Raw genomic sequence first — 24,138 nt, 5'->3', positions numbered from 1 at the left:
GACTCCTTCAAAAAAAAAAAAAAAGTAGAATGAACGTCTCCGTACGGAAAACTCCGACGTCCGACGTATCGGAACCAGGTCGTTATTATAAAGCTTTGATTTGTAGCTGCACTACTGTCAGAGATGCGGATATAGAAAACTAATCAACACCTTCTGAGTCACTTTTACTCAGATTTACATCTGTGTGTGTGTGTGTGTGTGTGTGTGTGTGTGTGTGTGTATATATATATATATGTATATATAGAGTTGCTAACAGTTTCCTTGTGTTTCTCTGTGCATTACGGTGCTGTAATTTACAGTAACAGCTCTTCAGCTCAGCGGGGTTTTTGGCACACGGACAGACAGATGGACGCACCGGGGGTGGGGGGGAGGGGGATCACGGAGACGAGGCGTGGGGGATGACTGGCGCCTTCACCTTAAAATACAACTCGCCATGGCGCCTTTTGTGCGATCTTGACAGATTGTCCTAATTACATACACGGTTCTGAGAAGTTTATTATTATACACACGAGTACACTCGCAGATGCTGAAGGAGAAAAATCAAGGATATATCCATCCATCCATCTTCTATAGCGCTTATCCTTCAGGGTCGCGGGGAACCTGGAGGCAATCCCAGGGGGCACGGGGCACGAGGCGGGGTACACCCTGGACGGGGTGCCAATCCATCGCAGGGCACAATCACACACACACTCACACACCCGTTCATACACTACGGACACTTTAGACACGCCGATCAGCCTACCGTGCATGTGTTTGGACTGGGGGAGGAAACCGGAGTACCCGGAGGAAACCCCCACAGCACGGGGAGAACACGCGAACTCCGCACACACAGGGCGGTGGCGAGAATCGAACCCCCGACGCTGGCGGTGTGAGGCGAACGTGCTAACTAAAGGGTATGTTAAAACATTTTTTCATTTCATTTTAAGATGTAGAGTAAATGTTCTCCAGTCATATTTACATGAGGTAAATATTGCAGTATTGTGCAATTTATGATAACGTTCTAATTACGTCCTCATCCTCGTCCTCGTCAGTTCCCGGGTAAAAGGATTTATCCAGAGCTGGAGGAGCCAGATGGTCCCATATGGTCCAGTACCACAGGCAGCGCTGGACTACAAGGCAGTACACATCAACTTTTACACGCCACTGATCAGTACACGACATATTAAACACACCACACGAGCTGGGGAGAGCCAGGCTTTCCACCTACGCCACGATTCAACCTACACCCTGACCAGGAATGGAAAATACTTAGTATATATCTTACTTCTTTATATATATATATATATATATATATATATATATATATATATATATATATATATATATATATATATATATATAAACTTGTTCTCAAAAGCATTTAACACACAGATTTATATCACTTAATTTATTAAGTGATATTTATTAAGTGGTATTTACATAATAGAGACAGACACGTCGTCTGTTTTTAAGATAAAGGACTATAATAAAAGCTAACTATGACTATATCCTTTAGTCAGTATAAAGACCTTTAACATTTACAATATAAATAAATGATGCGGTAATCACGCCCTCTGCTGTTCATATTTGGAACTTCGGTTTATATAATGTTTAATGAAAAGCCAGAAGAAAAAAAATCCTTCTCATGCTCCAGAAACGTCACAGATACAAAATCCAGTTAAGTAAATTCACCCTGAATTTACACTGATTTATGCAGAATGTGTGTCCCACGTGTACAGGGATTCCACTGTATGGTATATACATCCATACACCCGGATATTCCGGACTGATGTCAGTAACCATTTAAAGAGTTTTTAAAATAATAATTGTGGATATTATCACTGATAATAAAAACGGGTTAACTGGGCATGCTGCATTTTGTGCTTTATTGTCTCACTTTACTTCACTGTACTAAACTGTGGCTTACTATACTCTACTAAACCATACTTTACCTTACTGTACTGTACTTTACTTCACCATACTGAACTGTACTTTACTATACTGTATTGTACTGAACTGTACTTTACTACACTATATTGTACTGAACTGTACTTTACTATACTGTATTGCACTGAACTGTACTATACTGTATTGTACTGAACTGTACTTTACTATACTATATTGCACTGAACTGTACTTTACTATACTGTATTGTACTGAACTGTACTTTACTACACTGTATTGTACTGAACTGTACTTTACTACACTGTATTGTACTGAACTGTACTATACTGTATTGTACTGAACTGTACTTTACTGTATTGTACTGAACTGTACTTTACTATACTGCACTGAACTGTACTTTACTATACTATATTGCACTGAACTGTACTTTACTATACTGTATTGTACTGAACTGTACTTTACTATACTGTATTGCACTGAACTGTACTATACTGTATTGTACTGAACTGTACTTTACTATATTGTACTGAACTGTACTTTACTATACTGCACTGAACTGTACTTTACTATACTATATTGCACTGAACTGTACTTTACTATACTGTATTGTACTGAACTGTACTTTACTATACTGTATTGTACTGAACTGTACTTTACTATACTGTACTGAACTAGATGTACTATACTGAACCAAACTGTACTGTACTATATTATACTGCACTAAGCTGTGCTTTAATGTGCTCTATTGTACAGTATTAACTGTACCATACCGTGCAATACTACACAATACTGTACTGTACTGTACTGTACTATCCTGTATTGTACTGTACTATATTGTACTGAACTTTACGGTATTGCATTATTCTGTACTAAATTATATTTGACAGTATAATGCACTATCAAACCGTATACTACTAATGTGGTACTTTATTAAACTATACTGTATTTTACTATGCTGTACGATACTATACCATACTGCACTATACTAAAATATAACATACATATAAATATAATAAACATACTAAAATACTAATAAACTCCAGATTTATTGTGAATAACGCTGTATGTCAGCACTGATTGTTTAGTTAACAGAAATAATATTCCAATTTTTTTTTATTAATGTTTTGTGCAGTACTTGTGCAGTTCAAAAAGGTATAAGCTTAGTAAAAAAAATTACAATAAGAAAGCAAGTCATTAAAGAAATTATAAATATATTTTTCAAATCGCTGAGTGATCAAATGACGTCACGGACGTCAAAGGTTGTGAAACCCCGCCCATTATACGTTGGCTTTACACTTGGTCGGAGAGTGCTGATTGCAATAACAACCATATTAGAGATAGAGACAGTTTGTCTTGGATGCGTTTGAAGACATTTGTTTTCAGTCAGCAGGAGAAGAAAGCGGGTGAATATATTCATAAAAACATTTTCTTTAGCTGTTATTAAAAGAAAAAAGAGCTAATTATTTAGCAGCCGGTTGTTCAGCCAAGTGTCGCTGCCATGTGTTTCTAATGACATGAAAACTTACATAAATAGTCAATCTCACAGGTTGTTATTACACACGAGAACGACTTCTGACGTTTAAAACGTATACATTGAGTCGTATATGTATAGTGTATTAAAAAAAAGTTGTAGTGTCAGTACCACGAGTGCGGCTGAACCCCGAATTTCTCCCTACTTCCTGTAATAAGTGCACCACGTAGTGCATAAAATAAGTCTTCTACAGTTTACACAATGCGCCATATGTCCGGGATCTGTGAAGCATTTGCGAGTGAACCTGTTTGTCGAAGTTAAATCAGCGTATTGATAAAAGAAAGCATTAAATACCGCATTAGCCTCGGGTGCTAGCTAAGCCATACGTCAACACGTCCGCCATATTGGAAAGGTCCAAGATGGCTCATAAGATAATGCGAGTCTATTGCGAGATACGCGTCTTACCTGATTTAAATTCGCTTTATGTTAAACTGATTTACACAATTTCTTTGTTACATACGTGATGCAGTTTCTGTACAACGCGGTGTATTAACAAGCATGTAAAAAAAAAAAACCTCTACAACTATATATTTATATAATATATTCGTAACATCATGTTAGCTAATGCTAACGTGACAGAAATGGCCTCAAACTAAACCTAACTCACTGACATGAATGTAAGTTTAGTGAATCACAAATTCGCAAAGTAATGTTATTGAACATTTAAATGAACTATAAAATATCAAGGGTGTGAGTACATATTTAACTGTAAGGAGTAATAAATTGTAAACTCCATAACCCTGTCTTAACTCCTTCATAAGACCCTGTTATTAAGTCCCTCATATTAAAACGTGGGGGGGGGGGGATTCTTTTTCTTCCCTCGTCCTAATTTTGGATAAAATCTCTCATGTTCCAAAATCAGTTCGATTCAAGTCTAACGTCAAGGTTTTAATTTGAACCTTGAAAGTTGTAACCTTCAACAGAATGTGTTTGTCATGTAGTTATAATGTCTAGCTTGGTTGTAAACTGTCAGTGATGGGAATCCTGGTACTTCAGGATAATTCTCAGAGTGTTTCAGAGTGACGATGGCGACACCGGGCTCCGGTGATGCCTCTTCGAACCCAAGGCCCGTGGCTGGAGGTCGGGGCTCGATGCTGAACCTCAGGGTGCCCGGGCGCCTTCCCACCATGCGCTCCAGAGACCTGACGCTGGGAGGTGTGAAGAAGGTACTAGTCAATGAGATTTAGTCATTAAAAATCACATTTCATTCAAACGTATGCTTCTAAAACGGGTTAGTGGGTTGTTTTGTTTTGGGTTTTTAAAAATTGTTTTTTAGTCCTTATCTCGATGTACTGTGTCTGTAGCCTATGTCTGATTATGACATAAGAGTTACAACGTTGGAGAGAAAAACAGAGTTCCGAGTACATAATGTGTACATAATCTGTACGTAATTAGAAACAATTCATGCTGAGTGTAATACCTAACTGTATCTCTCTCTCTCTCTCGCTCGTCTCTTCCCTCACAGAAAACCTTCACCCCCAACATCATCGGCCGAAAGAGTAAAGAAGAGTAAGTGGTATTCAAGGCTTGAGGTTGATTTTTGTGACGCTAAAATTTAGCTCGGAGTTTCTTCTTGAGTCATGGTCATAATAAGGATTCCTACACTGATATTATGGGGTGTGGGTTGCTATGGACGATGTCATGTTGAGTAAGTGATTGGCTGTGTGGTAAACGCTTACTATTTGGCTAATTTTCAGCCTTTGGTCAATGTGTAGTACTGTTCTGGGAAAATGATTAACGACGAAGTGGTGATGTGACGAAGTGGTGACGTGATGAAGTCCTGTACTCACTGTTATGACTTCAGAGTTGATTTATTTTAAATTAAAGGAACCTGAGAAACATTTTATAAAAAGGAGTGTTGATTCAAGCAGCCTTCTTAATAAGCAGTTACAAATTTTCTCCTTCAGACTGAAGGTGAACGAGGGACCCAGGAGGGAGAGGGGGAATGCGGATCGTGGCCGACAGAGAGACGGGCGGGGCAGGGGGCGGGGCCGGCCAGAGGTCATCCAATCCCACTCCATCTTTGAGCAGGGACCTGCAGAGATGATGGCCAAGAGGAGAGGTTAGGAGGCGCTTTAAGTTCCTGTGCTCAAGTGTACAAGGGATGTGGGTGGGGCTAACGGCGGTGCCGCTCAGGGATTGGTCAAAGACGGTAATCACAGAATCGGCCTGGCGATGTCATTGACTTTTCTACCAGAAAGAAACTTAATCTTCAAGAATCCTCATATTTAAAAAAACAAAACAAATATGAAAAATATATAATAAAAATGTTTGTTTCCTCACAGCTTTGTAGTCGCTGATATTTAGAATCATTTTGCCATCTTAAGTACCCTACCTAGAGCGCTGTACGACCAGCTGGACTCCATTTTTTACATTCAATCTGACATTTTAGATCTTTCTATTTTTAATACGATGAAAGTTTTGGTACCCTCGGTTCTAGATCAGCGATTTGCTCTGTCACGCGCGTTCGTGTGTTTAGCAGGTGCATACGAGGACACACGGGACACGCCCAACAGCGCCCCCTGCCCCATCATCAACATTAAGAAGGAGTATAGAGAGACCGAAGAGGAGACCAAAGAGATCCTGCGCAAGCTGGAGAGCGACCGTGTGAGTGTGTGTTTATTAATGTTCTCGTTAGCACAGCTGCTTTAGTGAAGCTAAGAGGAAACACAGCTTTACACGGTGCACCTTTCAACATGGCTGTGGTTTAGAAACTAGTCCTCGGTCCTATCGCGTCACAAATCCAAGGTTTACTGCTCGCCGTCATTTGATTGGATTGTTTAAGTCCAGTATTACATCCAATCAACAGTCCAATCCAGCTAACTCGGTAGTGTTCGTAGTCGCAAATATCCGTGCATTTGGTCCGATGATACCCATGATCCTTTGCGTGTGCTGCAGTTTGTGGACGACCCGCAGCTGAGGAACGAAGCACGCTGCTGTCCCGTGCAGCTTCCTCTGGCCGTGTCCGGCTGGGTGTTTAAAGAAGAGGTCGAGGACGACGACGCCGACGTCGGAGGATTGAAAGTGGAGAAGTGTGAAGAGGATGAAAAGATGAGCACGGAGAGTTCAGGAACTGCTTTTACAGGTGAGTGAGTGACACGGAGAGAGAGAAATGGAGAGCGAGCGAGAGAGAGACAGACACCGAACAGGAGAGACAGAGAACGGGACAGACAGACAGCACTATGTTTTATTTGTATATCTAATTTATCCCAATAAAGAAATAAATGTTGGGAGTGCAGTAAAGGTTTAATCGTGGAAGTAAAATTGGGAGCACGGAGCAGCTTTACTTTAGTTTTCCTTTTCTGCTCAGTCAAACAGGAGCCTCCTGACGTCCCTGTGATGAAGAAGGCGGAGCCCATGTTTAAGTCGCCGCCCCTTCCTGAACCAGACTTGCTGCCTGACCTGCTGCAGGCGTGGAGTCGCTGCAAAGAGGAGGAGTTTCTATTCATGCAGCTCCCCGATTCGCTGCCGGGACAACCGCCGACCAGCGACGCCCGGCCCACTAAAACCACCGTGCAGTCCGAGGACGGACAGAACATGCTGCAGAAGGCTGAAGGACAGGTGCGGGTGTACTTCTTATCCGTTTATAGTTACGTGTAATGTTTTGTTCTCGCTTGAGTTAGCGCAGATCTAAACAGCAGCGTGTGATTAAACGATATAATACATGCATCGACCTTCCAAACGCACAGCCCTGAGTTTTACATGTCTGTGTAGCAGGAGGAGGCTGAGGAGGAGAACAGTTGTCATCTGAGGGAGCTGCAGGAGGGTGTGGTGGGCCGCATGTTGGTGAGGAAGTCAGGAAGAGTGCAGCTCGTGTTGGGGGACATCACACTGGACGTGTCTCTGGGGACGTCCTGCTCCTTCCTTCAGGTCTCTCTCTCTCTCTCTCACACACGACAAATCTGTGCTTGTTTATTAAATATGCATTTAATTTGCCTGTGTGTGTGTGTAGGAATTGGTGTCGGTGAGCACAGAGGGCAGGAGAGGGGACATGACCGTACTCGGCCACATCGAACACAAACTCGTCTGTTCACCTGACTTCGAGGCTCTCCTTCAAAACAGAGCTTGAGTTGTGTGTGTGTGTGTGTATAAAACACTGTACAATCTATATATAAGAAAACATTTACACTAATTTAAATCAAATAAGGCTGAGCGTCTGCAATGTGATTAAAGTATACATTTGTTTATTTATTGTGAACGTGTTTGGTTTTTTTTTCATGGGTTCACTCGACTTGAGTGTTTACACGATAGTAAGTCTTCAACGTATTTGTTCATGTACACCTTCGATTTATTTGATAAGACTAACAAACAGTCGGCTTGTTAGATTGTGCACTTTTTGTTTTTTTAAAGTGTTAAAGTAATGGACCAATCACGCAACACGTTTTCGTTCCAGTCGCCGCGATTTACAGACTCGTTTTCGACTCTGGTCGGGTTCGAATAAAGTCACTGACTTCCACCACTGTGTCAAATTAAAATAAAACTAAACCCCAGAAACCCCGGTCCAATAGTACAGGGTGTTCTGTAGCTCAATCACACGGTTCACATACATATGTTCATGTACATTAGTACAGACCAAGCTGTCTCCAAGCAAGGAAGGACAAATCCAAATAATTCTACTCTGAAGAAACTGAAAGCACGGGTAGAACAGGAACGTTAAACATCTGTTTATAGTCTTGGATACTGACAGCGAAATTTGCATATTGAGAAAAATAGCAGACATGTTGAGCAAGTTCTGTGACTAAAAGTTTTTGTTTAGTATTTTCCCCCCTCCTGTGACACTGTACCAGAGCAGCTTCATCCCAGACATGTACAAAATGAATCTTTCTCGTGATTAGGCATTTCGTTTGGGACAGATTGCCCAAACACAAAAAAAAGCCAATAGAACAATTCTAAGTTGTGTAGCAAACTTCATCTTAACTTCTAGTACACGTGGAGACTCGATTCCAGCTTTATACCTTAAAAAAAAAAAAAACATATCTTGAATTATTTCCAAATTTCAACGATATTGAATAGATATTTTCGTAAAAGGTGGTTTTCTTTTGCCTCCCCATTAAAAAAACCACCATTTTTACAAAGCACATACAAAATGTTTAGTGACCCTTACTGCTTTTTACTAAATGAACATATTTTAAAGTAGTTTATTTATATGTACCAGACAAAACTATGAAGAAAAACTCCAAAATCTTCCTTTTGTGCTTATGAATATTCGATGTGTCGCCCAGCCCTAGCCCGGGGTGCATCACAATCAACATGTAGAACGCCACGTCATAGAGGAACTTCATTTGGATGCAAACAAACCTGTGTGTGTGTGTATATATATTTATGAAGTTACAAATTCATTAATTTTTCATTTGCAGGTCAGTAAGAGGACAAACCCAGAGGCAGTGCATAAATCTTTATTCTTTAAATCAATATGCAGGTTTATAATCAGATTCCCATTAAGGAATAACAAAACAAAACAAAACAAAACAAAACAAAAAACTAAACAAAACCCATCTCTCTCCCCCCCCCCCCCTCTTTTTTTTCCTTCTTAAGTGAGTGAGTAGATAAACAAAACCGAGGCCGTACCTCGCTGAAGCGTTAAACTCCTGCTCAACTCCAGCAGTTAAACATCGGGCTAGATTAAAACTAGACTAAACTCAGGCTGGATTACGCGTTAGAAAGAACCGGCGTGTAAACGTGAGTCGGATCGTGTTTGATGCGTACAGCTGATAAATACGCGGGAAATACAGGAGTGCCTTATCGAGTTATGAAGAAGAGGAAGAAGGGAAAAAAAAATAAAAAATCAAATAAAGTGAGCGGTGATTGCACTGTAGTTCGAACTGGACGTAAATTTACCCACACCCGTGAGAGCGTCTTCACTCTGCACGTGTCAGGGGTTCAGTGATGACGTGAAGGACGTGTTACTCAGCAGCTGGCTGACTGCGGTCGGTTTGAACCCCCGCACATCGTCGCTGAACACCGGAACACGTTTTATTTGAATATCACAAGCCATTATTATTACTTTAATATCGCAAGCTATGTTTGAAACTGGGAGATTCTCATCGTACACTTTAATGAACAAAACCTCAGCGAATAAGTGAATACGTGTTAGCCGATATCGGGTCTAATTTCAGCTCGTTAACGACTGCGTGACTAAAGTTAAAACACCCTAGAGGACAGAGCAGAGGACGAACCAAACTGAAAGTGTGATCTGCGGTCTTGTTTACTTTGTGTGAACCATAGAGGTGCTGAAGAGAAGTTTCTGCTTCTTCTTCTTCTTCTTCCCTCCCTTCTCGTCTGGAAAAAGGAAACAGTGGAGAAACGTTGCGTCAGACAGATGTCGCGGCCATTATTAAAAACGCAGGAAGTGAATAAATAAATAAAACACAAAAATCTGTTGAGACAAAATAAAAACTAAAATCACTGACCAATTTTGTTGCGTTATTTGAAGTGTTTTTTTTTTTATTGTTTGTCATTTGGAGTGTTACTTTTTGGTTCCTGTTATTTACTTTAATATTTATTAATAGTTCATATTTATTTAACTTACAATATACAGTACATTTTCATGGTAGAGTCAGTACTGTTTATTTTTGTTAGAGAAATTTAAAAGCTGTTAGTCGGATCAACTAAGTTTTAAAATCCACTATCGGTCGACCTCTTGTCCGAAATATTAACCTCAATTGTTTAAAAAATAAATAAATAAATAAAATTTTAAACACACATTTAACTCTATACAAAATGTTGCTCTCACCTCAAATCTATTCAAGAAAGGGTTTCTTAAATCTGGTTTCTGAAGTCTGGTGCTCGTATAAGGAGTAACAAACTAAGTGCAGAGAAAGACGTGACCCGGCTTCGAACTGAAGAAACGATTTGAATCCATTTTAACAGATCAGTGTAGTTTGCACAAAGCTAAACTCAGCTGTAATCTTCTCTTACACACATTAGCTTTAGATTTGGTGTAAAGACGACATTACCTCTTACGGCAGTTATTTTGTTCAAAATAATAGAAATAAATAAATAAATAAATATTTGCCGAAGGCATTGATGAGCATATGAAGTTACAGGTCACGTGGCAAATCATTTTATTTACCCGAGCGAGATCTGCATGTGTCAACACTAGCAATTCATTTTATAATATATTTACTAAGTAAATAGTTTAGAAGTACAGGAGGACTCTGACCGGCGGTGGGCGGAGCTTCAGCTTTGGCTGGTGGTTTGTGGTCCAGTTGCAGCATTGCTGCTTCAACTGCCTGACTGAAGGAGTTCTGGAAGCTGGGAACCGGCACACGGTCTGATCCGTCGCTCTCCCCGTCACTGTCCGCCACTGGAAGAGCCAGGAATACATCTGCATGCAGAGAGAGAGAGAGAGAGAGAGAGAGAGAGAGAGAGAGATTTACTACTGGGACTGGATCAAACCCCAACACTCACCAGCCCACATCAGTGTTCTAAATCTCAAATCATCACCATGCAAACCTTTCTTTGGAGGAGGTTTGGGCCAGACGTCCGCTCTGGCTTTTCCATCTCTCAGCATCTATACGGTTCAGAAACGTACATTTATTTAAAAACAATTTATAAAAAAAATAAATAAATAAATAAAATAAAATAAAAAAAAAAAGCGTTCACGGGAAGGGGAATGTTTTTTGGAAAGGTGTTGGGAGGAACGAGGGATTAAACCTGTGCGAAGGAGACGCAGGGCGAGTCTTCCTCCACACTGCCTACGCTGACAGACGGACTGCTCCCGTTTAGACTCGGGAACATGGCGACGTCTGAAACACGAAAAGGAGACAGAGCAGGGTCAATTACGCGCTCTAGTATTTTAACTCTACTGCCGTTAACAGTGCCCCCTTGTGGAGAAACGTCAGCCTCGTTACAATTTACTACGTTTACAAAGTGAAAGATATGAAGGAATGACTGCGTTACCCGAGGCAGGACTGCTGCTCAGAGGAGACGGAGGTCCCAGGAAGAACTCGGGGTTCTGTCCCGGTGGGATGTGCAGAGGAGGAGAACCAAACGCTGGGAAGTGCTGCAGGTTCTCCAGCCCGATGTGCACCTCTGGGTCTACAAACACAAAAATACACCAAGCTTGCAATGTTTTTTTTTTCGACACCTGGATCATGACGACAATCCCGACACAGTTAATGTTTTTCCAGCTCGAACACACTCGCTTCTACACCGACCGAGCCTCTAATTAGCCGATTCGGCTATAAATCGGGTGTATAAAGCGGGTTCTCCAGACTCCATCTACTCACATTTCCCCTGCTTCCTGTTCTCCTCCATCTCGATCCTTTTCTCCCTCCTCTTCTCATCCCTCGCTTTCTTCTGCCTCGCCCGTCTCCTGCGCTCCAGATCATCTGTCAAGAGTAAGAAAGGTCAGGTTAATACACGCTGACGACGATTCATTTCATCAAAAGCTTAAAAAAACGGTGCAGGCGCGTACCCGAGAAGCTGTCCAGTGTCTCCTTGGAGAGGACGGGTGGCTGGAGGTTGAGCTCGCAGATGCTGAACTCGCAGGTGAGGGGCAGGTGAGAGAGGTAACGGTGTCGACGACGAACGTCCTTCAAAAACCACCACACACACACACTGGGTTTAGATACTGAACTGCTTCAAGCGCACCTTCAAATCAATCCGAGAAGCCGTACCTCGTTAACCGTGTGGCCCTCGATCTCCACTACGGTGGCGCTGATGGAATGAGGGCTGTTCTCCAGGCTGCCGTACTCCCTCAGCAAGCAGCGCACGTTCACCGGGTGCAGGAACATCTGCTGCCCGTCCTCCGCTACACCATGAAGAGGAAGAGAGAAATATCACTGCTTTTTTTGAGAACCGTGAGGAAAACTGCATTTATTCCTCCATAAATCACACACACACACACACACACACACACACCTTGGTAGAAGTAGTAATATGGACCGTGCTGCGAGTTCTGCTGTGGCCCAGCCTCGTTAGTGAGGGTTTCCTCTTTGGGACCACCTGGCACCTGCTTGGCCACCTCGCTCACCACTTCCTGTCCGGGCAGGACCTCAGGAAGCTCTTCGAGGGTCTCCTGAATCTCATCATCGAACGCCGAAGCATACTGCAGAACAGGCTAGAGAGACACAGAGAGAGAGAGAGAGAGAGAGAGAGAGAGAGAGAGAGAGAGAGAGAGAGAGAGAGAGAGAGAGAAACAGTTTTTAGTTCTTTTGAACAGAACCATGAGGTCCGGTCACCGAGTCACTAGGCGTGTACAGGCCCAACCGTACGACTTAATCACGAGTGTCCGATGTAAACAGATGTATTTGTGTCTGCAAACCCACATTTCTCATAATTCATCTTCTTTTGTCCGAGAGTGATCGAGCACCTGACCCAGATGTTTACCTTAGAGCTGGAGAGCTTGTTGACCGTCACCTCGGCAACAGTCGAGTCAGTCAGAGACAGCTTCCTCATGTCTGCACCCTCCACAACGCCTTTATCCGGAACGGTCCGTTTCAGCAGGCCATCCTCTCGCTCCTAAACACACACATACGTGGAGACATGTTCTTCACAGAGAGATACAAATGTTTAAAGATCTTTGAAAGCTTTAGAGGTGTGTGTGTGTGTGTGTGTGTGTGTGTGTGTGTGTGTTACCTGCAGCTGCAGTAAGGCGCTCTGTATGAAGCAGGCTTGCGGGTCGTCGTGTTCCTGCTTCAGCTGAGCCTGCAGTGCCGCTCTCTCCTCCGCTAGCAGACCCAGAACCTGATCCTGAGACGCCAGCAGCAGCTTGGAATAAGAGCTCAGACGCACGTCTGCAACACACACACACTTAGAACTACTACCAAAAATATACACAATGCACATCATTGTCCCCTACGGTGTCAGTAAAAAGTATGTAATTGATCAGAACACCCAAACGTTCTGCCTTCTGGAGAACTAGAGTTTTTATTTCTACGCCGTGATGTTCAGCCGAGCAAGCGAGCGAGCGAGCGAGTGAGCGCTCTCCTCCACACAGCCGCTCACCTCCAAAGTGAATGGGCTCCTCCACTTTAACCCACTGGGAGCTGGGCAGAGCCACCAACACGCCTTTCTCCCTGCGCATCAGCCGCATGGTGATGACATCACCTGGCACGTATTGATGCGTCTCCATAGCAACAACACTGAGAAAGACAACAAGAGCCTGTCAGCGTCCAGGGCCAGTTAAATACAGACGCACTCGAGTTCTTGTGCCTACAACTCCCTGTCCATCTTCCTCGTGTTTGTCTCTCCACCCCCATTTGTGCCTCTATACCTTGTGTTTCTCTTTCTCTCTCTCTCCCCTAGTTGTGTCTCTCTCCACCTTGAGTGGGGCTCTTTACATTTATGTGTTTGTCTCGCTACTGTAGTTGCAGCTCTACGTCATGTCTCTCCCTGCCTTATTTGTGCATCTCTCTACCTCGCGCTCCTCTACCTTATTTGTGCCTCTAGCTACCCTATTTGCATCTCTTTAAAAACAACGAACGCAACACCGCTCTACACGATGTAAATTAATCTGACACTAAACCAAAGGCTACAATCCAAGGTTACACCCCCCCCCCGTGAGCTCTTCCCGCCGGTCACCCAGCGCTGTACGGACCTCTTGAGGTCTGCGCTGTGCACGGCCTCGTAGCAGATTGGACACTTGGACCAGGTTTTCTCGCTCAGAGACAGGTAGTGCAGCATGCAGGGCCAGCAGTAGATGTGGCCACAGCGAGTCATGTGGGCTGCCACCGGTGGGTACAGGCAGATCGGACACGACGGCACCTCGTGGCTGTAGATTCGCTGTATGGGAGAGAAAGACAAGGATCGACAAAAAGAATACGTTTCCAACGCCTTCGGTGCTTGGACCGCTGGAAATCTGAAATTAAAGCTAGGCGGTTCTAAGCAGGGTTACGGGGTTTTCTTTGCTCGAACACGCCGGATGCGTCTTTACGAACAGGATCACTCACCACCTGCTGCACACAGTCCCAGCTGACCAGAGTGTCGGGGTCAGTGAAGTGAGCTTGATAATCCTGGTCATCGATCACCACAAACTGGCAGCTACGGAGACAAAACGAGGAACGTCCGCTTAAAACAGGATTTATCGTCTGTTAACAAATAAACCAGTGTAATCGTAATGTAACTCCGCTTCTTCACACCACCCCGTCGCTGATTATTTTCCTGTAACAGCATGACGCGGCGTGTTTTGTCCTTCACGTTTGGCTCGGACACTCACTTGGCCTGCAGGAACAGCTCCTTGTTGAAGGGCTTATGTTTGTGACCCCACTTGTTGCGGCGACCCCAGCACGAATGCCCGTCGCCTCCGGAGCCGACATGGCCTCCACGCGGCTCAAAGGTAAAATTGAGCAAGTGGTTCAAGCTGATCTTTTTGGGTCCAGAAAACTGAGCCGGGCTGAACTCGGCCCGGCGCGTCTCGGCTACCTGAGGGAGGAAGAGAGATGGAGCGGTTAGCGGCGCCATCAAAAGAACCAAGAGCCATCACGTATACAAACCCCAGCATCACGAGCGCCTTGCCTTACCTCTTCTCTTCTCCCACCGCCCATGAGCCCACCCTGTCTACCGCCTCCTCCGCCTCTCTGGGGGGGTCTCTTGTCGAAATTCTTGCCTTTCTGTGGGTGGGTGCGACGGGGGCCTGGAAAACTCTCTGCTTTCGGGAAGGCAGGCTCACGCTTACGGTTGCAGCGCTTGGAGCTGCCATTATTCTTTGTGTCTTAAAGGAGGACGGGAGAAGAAGAAGAAAGGCGTTACAATCCGCATCGTACGTAGTTCACTGAAAACGCGCGATACGTCGTTGTGCTTTTAAATCCATGCTTATAACCTGTATAAAGAATCATCCGTCATATCTTTATACCGTCATATCACCACAACAAGATCAAACTTTTCCATGACACTCTTATCAGTAGACACGTCACCATATTAAATGTCGACTTTTCGATCAGTTTTGACGATTAATCAGCAACGATAACATTGTTGTAACGATCGGTTATCGGCAAAAATCCACAGCGACAGTTTCCCCCCCCGACTGTGTCCGTTTCGGGAGCGTCTGTGGTACAAGAGTGGTCTCTAGAGGAGAAACAAAACTACCGCTGACCCAATTTTGTCGTGTTATTTGAAGTGTTTTTTGAGTCATTTTGGACGTCTCAATTTTTATTTACCATTTGAAGTGTTACTTTTTGGTTCCGTGTGGATGTACTTCATATTTACTTTAATACACATTTAAAAAGTTTAATATATTTATTTCAACTTATTGGTAAAATCCACTATCACTCGACCTCTAGAACACATACACTTAAATGAAAAAAATAAATACATACATACACACACCCCCCAGTAATTAAATGTTCAGCCACTAGCTGTGTGAAGTGTCCGGTTTGCACCGGTTGTATACCGGAAAGCAACACGTTGGTTAAACTGGGTTCAATTTCTTTTAATACCTTGTATTAAAAGATAAGAGCGTACAGGGTGTGGACACGCAGCTTATCAAGGGAATGCAGAGCAGCTCACAGAACACGTTACCATCAAAATAAACACCAAATCATGTATAAAAAGATGTTTCGGTTTGTTTTTTTCCCCCAAGTCTTTGCACAGACACTGTAAACTCGATCCTCTCCCGAGTCTCTCCACTGTGCTGTGAGGATTTTCTTGAGTCATGTGGCAGAACGAGAATAGCCTCCGAGCAGGAGTTTATATTCACAAGGACGTCTCCTTCAGGAGATACACGCTGAGCGTTTATAAACATTATTATTACTGTCTGAACAAACCAACGCCTTTATTCAGGGCATAATCTAAAGCAAACTGGTTTGACTTTGGTGACTTCATAAGATAAACATTAAAATGTTCTCATCACACCGCAGCGGTGTCCAATCCTCATTTCTGATCGGTCGGTGGACTAGTTTTCTAGAACAGTGGCTCTGAAGGTAGATCTGGCTCAGAGGCAAACCGCAGAATAATTCATTATATTAATCCGCTTATCGTGAACAGCTCTTTCACCGCGGATTGTACGGCGGCCTCTTCACGTGAATGAAAAAAAACAATAATCTGAGTGTAACGGCTGATGTTTCGAAGACGTTTTCTGTAAGGGAATGTTCATTCATTTAACATTGATGGAAGGAGTCTCCAGTGTCAGGGCTTTGTAACCAAAACAGACGCGTTCACGAGTTGTTTTTTGTTCTCTCTCCTGAGTATTTCGGTCATTAATTTCAAGAAAGGTGGCGACAGAAATAAAATCATCTGTGTGGTGAAGCACTGAATGCAACTGCAAACGGATAAAAAGTACCATGTGCTGTACTTTAATGAACATAAAATGTAACGTAATGGCGATCTGTCGTGGTGCAAGAGGAATAAAAACACCTTTTTTCCTATATCAGTACGTTTAAGTCTGGAATGCGTGTGTGTTATGCAACAGGTATATGCTAGCAAGCTAGTTAACACTGCACACACAAACTCTGACGTTAGCTTGTTAGCTAGCCTTAACAAAACTACCATAAGTTCGGCTAACGTCAAAGAATAAAACCAAGCTGGTATAGTATTAGACTTTTTTTTGTATTTACGGCTTCTAAAGAGTATATAGTTGATATTTTTGACTCATTTTTTAAAAAGTAAAAGACATATATTAGCTAGAAAGAGTAATACAGTACAACAGCGCGTGACAGATTCCGCTGAACTGTTTCTCCGTAAATGTTGAATTCCGAACGCATCCCTGCTCCCTAGACAGGGGTCCTACGTAGTACACAGGAATGACGGCTACGTCGTTCTACGTAGAGCACTAACCCTCCAATAGGGAGCCATTTGGGACACCACGTGACCCGAGGCCTACGGACGGCATGTCAAACAAAAACAATATGGTTGGGTTACGGGTAAATCTGGGTAAATCTGAACATATTACAACAGATTAAGAAATAGTAGTTTAAAGACAAAGTGAACAGTTTTTTTTTTTTTACCTGTTTTAGTTTTAGAATCGGTTGGCGCTGGGCCTGTGGAGCTGGAACGGGGCGGGACCTTGGTGTTTGCGTTCGGGTTCTTCTCCATGTCTCTGGGTGAAAGGCTGAGGCCGAGCTCCGGGGAGAGAGCAGGCGAGCTCTCTAGCATTAAACGGGACAAGAAATGAAAAAAGCGGGTTGTTATAAGAGGTGCGGGTCAGGCAGCGAAGGCCCTTGCTCATATCTGTCGAACCCGGATACTCCATTACGGCGACATCTTGACCACAAAACAAACCGAGAAAAAAAAACAAGAGACACCAAATCCAAAATGTCTCCCAAAGATTTAGTAGTAAGACTCGCGCGCAACAAAGCGGGGGATTAACCCCGGAAAAGGTGTTTTTCCCCTTGTTGTGGTAAGTTCTGCGCCCCACAAAGCGTTATCCGCTCTCCAGCTGCGGGAAAACGGAGTAATTAATGGGTTTTTAGGCCCAGCTTTCCAAAAACCCTAAACAAGACCTCTCTTGTGGCGACGGGTCGCCAAACAGGAGCCGTAAATACCCGGATGACGTATTTATATGACTGACGCGGATCGTTCGTGCGCACGCGCAATTTCACCATTCTTGATTGGTGGAAATGAAGGGGGGGGGGGGGCAGTACTCGTAAGATTTCAGAGAAATCCCGCCTCCTGGGTTGGGATTGGCCGATCTGTGTACGGGTGTCAACTATTAGCCAATCGTAGCGTAACGTTCGGGATGTTTCTAGCCAATTGTAGCGCGTTGTCAGAAAAGAGGTGGGATAAAAAATAACGTGAACTGTACCGAAACGGTTATGGTTTGGGGTTGTTGTTTTTTTGCACAAACTGATAACACACAACGTGTAAAAAAAAAAACACCACCACAAAAAACCCCACACACCTGTTATTATTGTGTAAGCTCTATAACATGTAGTGTGATTTCACATTGCATACCATGTAAACTTTGACAATGTAATAATATATCTAATCTTTTATTAACTTTTATTCGTTGTCTCCAATGACCAGGCTGTTTTGTATACAACACAAACACACAGACATTTTGTTCTGAATTTCTTTTTCATTATGCAATGACATTTACAACAAAATAAGAAACTTCTTCAGTCAGTCCAGATGAGGCAGACTATTATAACATGAGAACACTTTTAAGCAGAAAACGCCTAAAAAACGCATGCAAAGCATAATTTTACATCAAGCGTAGATGAATAAGATGTGTCTTTACAGTAACTACCTGCCTCATTTACAGCATGTGTAAAACAAACAAACAAAGTTATCAAATAAAATCAGGGATGCCATAAACTCCAGGATGATTCCAAGGGTTCTTGAATAAACACTGGGGCTAAACAGGGAAGTGAAACCCGACCAGGTAGAGGCATTAGCCAGTTCGATGTATAGTTGTATTCAATGTATGTGATGTATAGTTAGGTTTCCTCCTCTTCACTACCTTCATCGTCATCACCTTCATCATCTACGTTGAATTTTTGGAGTGAGCAGCTCAGCACCGCTCTCCTCACTTCCTGTTTTTCAGCTACACAATGACAGAGAAATAAATGAGTGATGGTGTAGGGAAAAAGGCAATACAGCTAGATCCTTCTGAGCCAAACAAAAATCAATCAATCAATCAATCTGAGGTTTCTCTTATGCGTCAACAATCCTTAAAAGGTTTTCTGATGGGCTGTCCTCGTCTCTTTTAGTACGTTTAGCTCTTTTCTCTATAACGATGATCACAGAAATCATCATTTCCGATAATTTCTCACGAAATAGGAATTCTAATTAGATTTCCATTAAATACGTGACTTTAAAAGCAAGCTGGATCAATAAATAAGTGCTTTCAATTCAAAGCCACATTAGTGGCATCAGATAAAATTTACTCAAAGATTATGTTAAGCGAAAAATGCAACCAGACTTTCCGCTCCTCCTTCAACTGTCAATTTCTTACATAACACTCGAGTTTTTCTGCACAGGTTGCAGCCTTGTTAACGTCTGGGTTCATACGTCTGATCCCCAGCTGCCTTTTTGTTTGTTCTAATAGACATGGAGCAGGATTTTTTTTAAAAATTAAATGCTGGGAGGAAGAGCTGTTGGAGCTCAGATCAGAGCAGCCCTTACCCTCAGTCTTACAGTGCGGCAGCATTCGGCACAGCTGCTGTCTCCCGTATCGCACGAGGAACTTCTGACACGTTCTGATGGTGCCTGTGGATGAGAGAGCTTTTATCAACCTAGCTAATAAAAGGACCTCATTTATCAACCTGTATACGAACTGAATTTTGCGTTAAACGTTCGTACGGGCATAAACGCAAGGAATTTGTCGTTCATGAAAATCCTGTAAATTCGGAAAAACATTCGTATCCTACTCATGCACCTGAGTGTGCGAAAGTAATCTAATACTAACCTAAACCTTGACTCGATCGGCTTCAAATCATTTTATTCGCAACGATTACCACACTTTTATATGCTTTTAATTTGGATTCACTATATTAATATGCCTAGCTTTTGCTTTATTATGACCGATTCCTGTGCTGTAATTTCTCATTCACTCTACATACATAAACAATACATACCTTTTTGTGCGTCTCCTCACCGCCGCTACAATAATGCCAAGTTACACTAATCTGAGAATGTTACACGCTACAAATGTTCCTGTATTTGCTGGATTAGCACGCCTATCACAAAAACTTCAGCAAATAAGTACGCTAAAGTTCATCTAATTATCTATATACGGTATACGATTGAGAACCCCTGAAATATATAAGGATAAAAAGAGTCTGGAATGTCTGGAATGTCCTGTAGGCGTGTTCTCTACGACTGCACACCGATATCCTCTCACCTCCGACGTGTATACAGTTGAAGAAGCACTGCACTTTCTTCCCCTGGCTCCATATGCTGGTGATGAAGGGCAGAGCAGACCAGAGGAGCTGATAATGGACTTTCCGGAAGCGCAGCATCACCACGCCGGTGTATGCGTTCACGTAGGCCACTGAAACACACACACACACACACACACACACACACACACACACACACACACACACACACACACACACACACACGTACGTCATAGTATTATTAACATTACTTCTGCTTCTTGTATAAAATATGTAAAAGAAATCCAAACCAGCTGCTCGTTTGAAATCTGCGTTACCTGTAACGATCCATATGCTGTTTGTTTTTCTTACCTACTCTATATTCAGATTTAATTTTAAGTTAACTTGACTCTACATGACCGAACTTATTTCTCCGTGCTATAGTTTGATTAAAAAAAAAAAAAAAAAAAAAAAAAAAAAAAAAAAAAAAAAAAAAAGATGTATTCTTGCTCACATATCTAAGGAGAAAAACACTGTGTGATGCCTTGTTACAGGAATATAATCAACACTGACATGGTATAATGAAGCGGAGTCACAGTTCTATTAAGTTGATTATTTTCCTATAGCAGCACGTCCACGAGTATCTTACTGACCCCCCCCTTAAAGAACGCCACGTCATAGATTTCATCCATTTACAGATATTGTTGTTGAATGTTGAATTGATGAAACAAGTCAGTCCCTGTTTTCACTTCTGTTATCACTGCTGTAAATGTTCCTGTTCTCACTTATGTTGCTCTTGAAGTTAATAAGATAAAAGCTTGTCATGTTACCGACGGGAAAAACAACACTATCCTGCAGATGTTAAAACAAAAAACAAAAAAAAACACACACACCAAAAACCCTACAACTTTAGCTCTGACTGTTACAACCCGCTGACACTGGAGGCTCCCTCCATAAACACTGCCTGTTAACAAACTATTACTATAGGAGCGATAACTTATTAGAACAAGTGTGTTAATATTAATATAAACCTGTGATTTGCAGCTGCACTACTGTCAGAGCTGCTGCTAGAGAAAACTAATGAATGCCTTCCATCTGACCAATCAGAATCCCGTATTCAGCAGAACAGCACAAGTGATTATGATTATTATGAATGTCATTATAATAGTTTTTAATTCATTATAATAGTCCTAATTAATTTATTTCCACTTCATTTTTACATTGAGGGTGGGAAATATTGGTGATTCTCTCCTTCCATCCCACTTCCCACACTGAAGTTTCATTTATAATAATAATAATAATAATAATAATAATAATAATAATAATAATAATTATTATTATTATTATTATTATTATTATTATTATTATTATTATTATTATTAGTAGTAGTAGTAGTAGTAGCAGCAGCAGCAGTAATAATAGTAGAAGAGTGTAAAGTAGTAACGTGTGCTCGGGCATACACTTGCAAGACTCTAAAACAAAATGAAAAGTCATTTAAGAGTTTTTTGGTTGTTGTTGTTGTTGTTGTTGTTTTTGTTTTTAAACTAAAAGACAGTAAAGTGCAGTAAGACCTGAAGAACCGATGCTGAAGCGAGCAGCTCCGTATTCTCCATGCGCTTTAACCACCGCCGCTCTCACCGCCTGATAAATGCCTCTTTCCTCCAACAACTGCAAACTGCTGGAGTCTGAAACACACACCTCACACAGCAGATACCTGAAAACACACACACACCTTTAAAACAACACTGTAAGAGTGCAGAGCTCACGTTCACACGCGCCAGGATCAGGTTTACCTGGCTTTTAACCGCACCATTCTGAGCCCGCGCGTGCTGCGCACTCCAAAACATTTCACTTCTCTTCCGGGTTTCTTTTTTTCCCCTTTCTTTATTTACTGTAGACCAATCAGAAGGCATGGCGTTCATTACGTCACCGCGCGTGCTGCACACTCCACATTTCACATCTCTTCCGGGTTTCTTTTTCATTCTTTGTCTTTTTTTTTTTTCTTTCTGTGGACCAATCAGAAAGCATGGCGTTCATTACGTCACCGCGCGTGCTGCGCACTCCAAAACATTTCACTTGTCTTCTGTTTTGAACTGTTCACCTCCCTTCTGTTCTGTTTATTTTTGTTAGAAATAAAACGGACTAACAAAACAAAACAAAAACAAACTGTTAATCGGCCCAACTAAGTTTTTGGTGCGGGTAAAATCCACTATCGGTCGACCTCTTGCCCGAAATATTAACCTCAACTGTATAAAAAAATTTCACACACATTTAACTCTATACAAAATGTTGCTCTCACCTCAAATCTATTCAATAAAGGGTTTCTTAAATCTGGTTTCTGAAGTCTGGTAATAATAATAATAATAATAATAATAATAATAATAATAATAATAATAATTATTATTATTATTATTATTATTATTATTATTCACAGAAGAAGAAGAAAACAACATATAATATATATGCAATTATTATTAAATATTATGGATAAGTATATTATATATATATATATATATATATATATATATATATAATTAATTTGTATTACATTTATATATAATTTATACTATAGGTCTATATCTGAATGTCATTCCTTTTTCTTTTCTTTTTTTTTTTTTTACTGTGGACCAATCAGAAAGCATGGCGTTCACTACGTCACCGCGCGTGTGACTCGATATCGATTTAAAGATGTAGAAATTTATTGTTTATATGTTTTAAAATGTATATAATTTACAAAATGTATTATTTTTAAATGTATTATTATTATATTTTAAATCTATGTTTAAAATGCTTGCTTGTTATCATCATGACAAATAAAAGAAAAGAAAAACAATTATTCTATCGTGTCTTTCTCGAAATGTTCCGTTAGATGGCGCTATAGCAACAGGAGGGGAAAAAAACCTTATTGAAACGTGTAGGTAACAAACAAACAAATAGATTGATATAATAATAATAATAACAATAATAATAATAATAATTATTATTATTATTATTCATAGAACAAGAAGTAAACAACATATAGAATATATATGCAATTATGATTAAATATTATGTATAAGTATATTATTATTATATATAATATACTTAATTTATATTACATTTATATATAATTTATACTATAGGTCTATTTGAATGTCATCTAAAAATCCACTAAAAGAAGAAAAGAAAAAGTGTAGGAAATATATAGATACTTTAAAAAGTTAAAAAGAATTAATCAAGCTCGTCTTTTAAGAATAGTAAAGCTTTTTTGTTAAGAAAAACAATCTTACTACAATTTTTATTTGTTTGTTTGTTTGTTTGTTATTAAATGAAAGCATTCTTCATGCTGTCTGATTCTTCTGTTGAATAAAACATGCTGTAGTTTAATTACTATTAGGTATAACATCATCAAAAACAACAACAACAACAACAACAATAATAATAATAGTAGCCTAAAGGTTTGATTAGTATAATAGTCGGAGGGGCACAGTGGCTAAATGGTTAGCACGATTCCCACCTCCGTCCTGTGTGCGCGGAATTTACGTGTTCTCCACGTGCTTCCGGGGTTTCCTCCTGGTGCTGCAGTTTCCTCCCCCAGTCCAAAAACATGCGTTCTAGGCTGATTGGCATCTCTAAATTGTCCGCAGCGTGTGAATGAGTTTGTGTGTGATTGTACCCTGCGATGGATTAGCACCCTGTCCAGGATGTCCCCTGCCTTGTACCCCAAGTCCCCTGGGAAAGGCTCCAGGCTTCCCACGACCCAGTGAAGGATAAACGGTACAGAAAATAGATGGATGGATGGATGGATAGTATAATAGTCCTAAATTTTAATAGCAAGATACAACTGAGAAAAAAAACAGCATTAATAAGAAACATATATAGGCCTACTTTTAAATAGGCATTTGAATAAATTATACAGGTTTATAAAGTAAATACATAAAGTAATGTTATAAAGTAATGTTAAACATAAAACTCGACTGTTTTATTTACTTATTTATTTGGTTGCAATAAATACATTCCTCACATTAACCGACAGATGGCGCA

The 24,138-nt window shown here is 41.3% G+C and overlaps 3 protein-coding genes across 8 annotated transcripts; 1 reads left to right on the top strand and 2 right to left on the bottom strand.

The window, feature by feature from the left end:
* Positions 1 to 3,137: 3,137 nt before the first annotated feature.
* On the top strand, positions 3,138 to 7,602 carry polr3d (polymerase (RNA) III (DNA directed) polypeptide D). 6 transcript variants are annotated; one of them, XM_017467471.3, is made up of 9 exons: positions 3,138 to 3,287; positions 4,434 to 4,581; positions 4,881 to 4,924; positions 5,323 to 5,477; positions 5,895 to 6,022; positions 6,314 to 6,500; positions 6,726 to 6,976; positions 7,130 to 7,285; positions 7,368 to 7,602. In XM_017467471.3, exons 2-9 carry the CDS (start codon positions 4,441 to 4,443, stop codon positions 7,482 to 7,484), a joined length of 1,179 nt encoding a protein of 392 aa, XP_017322960.1. In that variant the 5' UTR covers positions 3,138 to 3,287; positions 4,434 to 4,440; the 3' UTR covers positions 7,485 to 7,602. The 6 variants fall into 6 exon arrangements, with proteins under 6 accessions (XP_017322960.1, XP_047011332.1, XP_017322964.1 ...); XM_047155376.2 differs by having other exon boundaries at positions 4,426 to 4,581; XM_017467475.3 differs by having other exon boundaries at positions 4,412 to 4,581; positions 5,898 to 6,022; positions 7,133 to 7,285.
* Positions 7,603 to 8,797: 1,195 nt separating this feature from the next.
* On the bottom strand, positions 8,798 to 17,835 carry rnf10 (ring finger protein 10). Its single transcript, XM_017467457.2, has 17 exons — positions 17,302 to 17,835; positions 14,881 to 15,071; positions 14,577 to 14,782; positions 14,311 to 14,401; positions 13,959 to 14,143; positions 13,367 to 13,503; positions 12,998 to 13,155; positions 12,749 to 12,880; positions 12,281 to 12,479; positions 12,037 to 12,170; positions 11,835 to 11,952; positions 11,647 to 11,748; positions 11,318 to 11,455; positions 11,072 to 11,163; positions 10,871 to 10,928; positions 10,578 to 10,742; positions 8,798 to 9,694 (listed from the first exon to the last, which is right to left on the bottom strand). Exons 1-17 carry the CDS (start codon positions 17,447 to 17,449, stop codon positions 9,621 to 9,623), a joined length of 2,328 nt encoding a protein of 775 aa, XP_017322946.1. The 5' UTR covers positions 17,450 to 17,835; the 3' UTR covers positions 8,798 to 9,620.
* A 523-nt stretch (positions 17,836 to 18,358) lies between these two features.
* Positions 18,359 to 21,967, bottom strand: pop5 (POP5 homolog, ribonuclease P/MRP subunit). Its single transcript, NM_001200808.1, is given in 5 exon segments — positions 18,359 to 18,839; positions 19,421 to 19,504; positions 20,139 to 20,288; positions 21,687 to 21,829; positions 21,909 to 21,967. Coding segments are annotated over 5 exon segments (504 nt in total). The 5' UTR covers positions 21,929 to 21,967; the 3' UTR covers positions 18,359 to 18,732.
* Between the last annotated feature and the right edge of the window lie 2,171 nt (positions 21,968 to 24,138).

This window comes from Ictalurus punctatus, chromosome 5 (assembly GCF_001660625.3).
Source record: "Ictalurus punctatus breed USDA103 chromosome 5, Coco_2.0, whole genome shotgun sequence".
Classification (NCBI taxonomy): Eukaryota; Metazoa; Chordata; class Actinopteri; order Siluriformes; family Ictaluridae; genus Ictalurus; species Ictalurus punctatus.
Note: the sequence above shows the minus strand (reverse complement) of the source record. Positions and strands in the feature narration are given on the sequence as shown.

Bases quoted from the DNA above. Each gene is read 5' to 3' on its own strand.
- polr3d (XM_017467471.3), top strand. From the start codon at position 4,441: ATGGCGACACCGGGCTCCGGTGATGCCTCTTCGAACCCAAGGCCCGTG. The intron at 5,478-5,894 runs GTTAGGAGGCGC...TCGTGTGTTTAG, and splicing joins GATGATGGCCAAGAGGAGAG to CAGGTGCATACGAGGACACA. The intron at 6,977-7,129 runs GTGCGGGTGTAC...ATGTCTGTGTAG, and splicing joins TGCAGAAGGCTGAAGGACAG to CAGGAGGAGGCTGAGGAGGA.
- rnf10 (XM_017467457.2), bottom strand. From the start codon at position 17,449: ATGCTAGAGAGCTCGCCTGCTCTCTCCCCGGAGCTCGGCCTCAGCCTT. The intron at 12,480-12,748 runs GTAAACATCTGG...GTGTCTCTCTAG, and splicing joins ACAAGCTCTCCAGCTCTAAG to CCTGTTCTGCAGTATGCTTC. The intron at 9,695-10,577 runs GTCAGAGTCCTC...TCCTTTTTCCAG, and splicing joins TGAAGCTCCGCCCACCGCCG to ACGAGAAGGGAGGGAAGAAG.